This window comes from Penaeus vannamei, chromosome 41, assembly GCF_042767895.1.
Source record: "Penaeus vannamei isolate JL-2024 chromosome 41, ASM4276789v1, whole genome shotgun sequence".
Classification (NCBI taxonomy): Eukaryota; Metazoa; Arthropoda; class Malacostraca; order Decapoda; family Penaeidae; genus Penaeus; species Penaeus vannamei.
Window position 1 is genome coordinate 14,656,268 of NC_091589.1, and position 2,500 is coordinate 14,658,767.

The 2,500-nt window shown below is 47.4% G+C and overlaps 1 protein-coding gene across 1 annotated transcript in view; it reads right to left on the bottom strand.

The window, feature by feature from the left end:
* Positions 1-84: 84 nt before the first annotated feature.
* The window catches only part of LOC138860407 (vitellogenin-like), a 24,894-nt gene continuing 22,478 nt past the window's right edge, over positions 85-2,500 (bottom strand). Inside the window, exons 13-15 of the mRNA XM_070117902.1 lie at positions 1,976-2,339; positions 1,525-1,802; positions 85-1,363 (exon numbers count right to left, since the gene is read on the bottom strand). Coding sequence (XP_069974003.1) covers positions 356-1,363; positions 1,525-1,802; positions 1,976-2,339 — 1,650 coding nt within the window. The 3' untranslated portion in view covers positions 85-355. The remainder of the gene's footprint in view (positions 1,364-1,524; positions 1,803-1,975; positions 2,340-2,500) is intronic.

Consider the following 2,500-nt stretch of genomic DNA (forward strand, 5'->3'; position numbering starts at 1 on the left):
CGCTTTGCCCCATCTTATTACCTTATTCACTTTATGATTTGTGTGTGTGTGTTGATTCTTTAATAGAAGGAAGGAAGCCATCCCCTTTCAACTTTTTAATTATCAGGTCCAGATTCTGTTAACACGAGAAGACATAAGTGAACATCAGGTATACTGACAAGATACAAATGCATAATGAAATCCATAATAAAACCCCTTTCAAAACTGAAGGGAATAATCACCGTGAATAACGTTCCTCGATCCTCCCGTAATTCACTTCCGCGAGGACACTGACGCGCTGCCATCAGCAGGCGGTGGGGACGAGTCCCTGCACGCCCCCGTAATTCACTTCCGCGAGGACACTGACGCGCTGCCATCAGCAGGCGGTGGGGACGAGTCCCTGCACGCCCTTGAAGGAACACATCATCTTGTACGCCTTGGCAGCGTGGCAGACATCGCGGGCGGCGTGGCACATTCTGACGAAGGCTTCCGGCCGCACCAGCGCCCTGCACATGCCGCGACCTCCTACCAGGGCCCGGCAGCGTAGGATCCGCAATATTGGGACTGCGTGGGACTCCAGGGGGGGCATGGGGGGAGCAGAGCACTGGTCATCCTCCTGCCAAGCGGACACAAGTTGGGTAGAATCGATGGCCTCGCTGCCGCTCAGAAGGACGCGGTCGTTGCTCATTTCGCCATCGTAGGTGCCCAGGAGGCCGGCCGTGTGGCCGAAAGTCCACCCTGAGGCTTCTATGGCAATGACCCCGGGCGGTTTTGACGCAGCGACGACCAGGAAAGGAGTCGTCATCTTCACGCCGGAGGGAGTCACCTGAACTCTGACGTGCCCGATGCTTTCTTCCGGCTCGCTGACCAGGCGGCCGTCTACAAGCACGCGGACGTCGGGCGTGATGACGACACCGGTCGATGCCGTCTTTAGCTCGAGCTGTGGCGAGGCTGAGGGTTCGGGATGGGCCATTGTAAACCTGGAGGAGCCGTGAGCAGCCAGAAGAACCTTGCAAGGGGACCGAGGTGCTCGCACCACTAGGCCGTCGAAGGTGAGGATCTGAGTCCCTCCAACCACCATGGCTGTCTGTGGGTAAGGAGGCAGGAGATCAGTAACGTCTTTGGGAAAGAGTGTGTAGTAGGCCCAAATAGCGTTTTCAAGATGCTGTGGCGTGTAGGAGTTGTACGATGCAGAGGTAGTGTCGAGGGCCCCGAAAGGGTTCTTCACAAGGCCCCACAGAGCATGCAGGAGGCAAGGTGCGGGAGGGCCGACAGGGATTCGTACCGCCACATGGTTGGCCCCAGGATTCACCGACAGGAACAGTGACTCCTCAATGAACTCACTTATCAGTTTGTCTATCTCTTTAGAAAAGTTCAAATGGTGCTGAAAATATAAAAAAAAAGAATCATTAGCATTTACTAAACATCACTGAAAAATAATATTGTATTAATTCTGTGTGCTGTAATCAAATGCAATATATTCCATATCATGCTTCTTCGTATTCCCAGTTTGTGGTGATGTATGAGTTTTGTGGCAGTCTGTACCATTATGGTTTCATTCACTATCCAGTCAGCAATTCTCTGTACAGCTGGCATCTCCATAATACTCTTGTACAGCTTGTCAGCGTCTTCATTAAGTGTGGCCATAGTCCTGCTAGCGATATGCTTAACCGCTTCATACTCGTCTGGATAACCTTCGAACATTGCACTCATTTCTGATTTTGCGATCCGGAATATTTCGCTAGCCTCAATTTCTTTGAAAAGTTCATCAAATATTCCAGGTATCTTTCTAGTCTCAAGTAAATGTGCAATTTCAATCATAGCTGAAAAAATAGCTATGAATAATGAAGGATTCACGAGAACCAACCGTCATTACTCAGCTTATAACTTATATATAATTACAACAATCAGTGATTACTTAATTCAATTTTTGAGAAACCTTACATTTGATATTATTTTAACAAGTTTTACAACATGCAACGTAGCACCAACCTACCTGCTCTGCATAAATTTTCAATACTTCTAATTTCCTGACGTGTGTGCTTTGCCACATTTCCAAAGACTGTGGCAAAATGGTGCTGCAACTGAGCCAAATGTGCCAATGTGCGCTGGGAAAGTCTACGAGTCATGTTAGCAATTGGGCTTGTCAACATGGTCTGTATTTCTTCGAAATTGGGAAAGATGTCGTCATAGAGCACCTGATGCCATATTTCCCTTAACTCTTGGCCAGCCTCTCCTACTCGTTTTAGGAACCCAGATTTATGCCCTGTGTCTAAGTCTACTAAAAGGTCCTTATCCATGGCTTCAGCCCATGAAGCGATGCCTTGCACTGCCTCTGACGTACCCACGACTATGTTATTCTGCAAATGAAAGGCAATGTCAACAAAGCAACTGCTGTAAATATATTATAAAAGACATTTATTCAGAGAATCATATGTCAAACTGTTAGATATTTTATGCTTGAATATAAACATGAAATGCTTCAATAAATGTAATCATGTAATCAAATCCATAAACATGG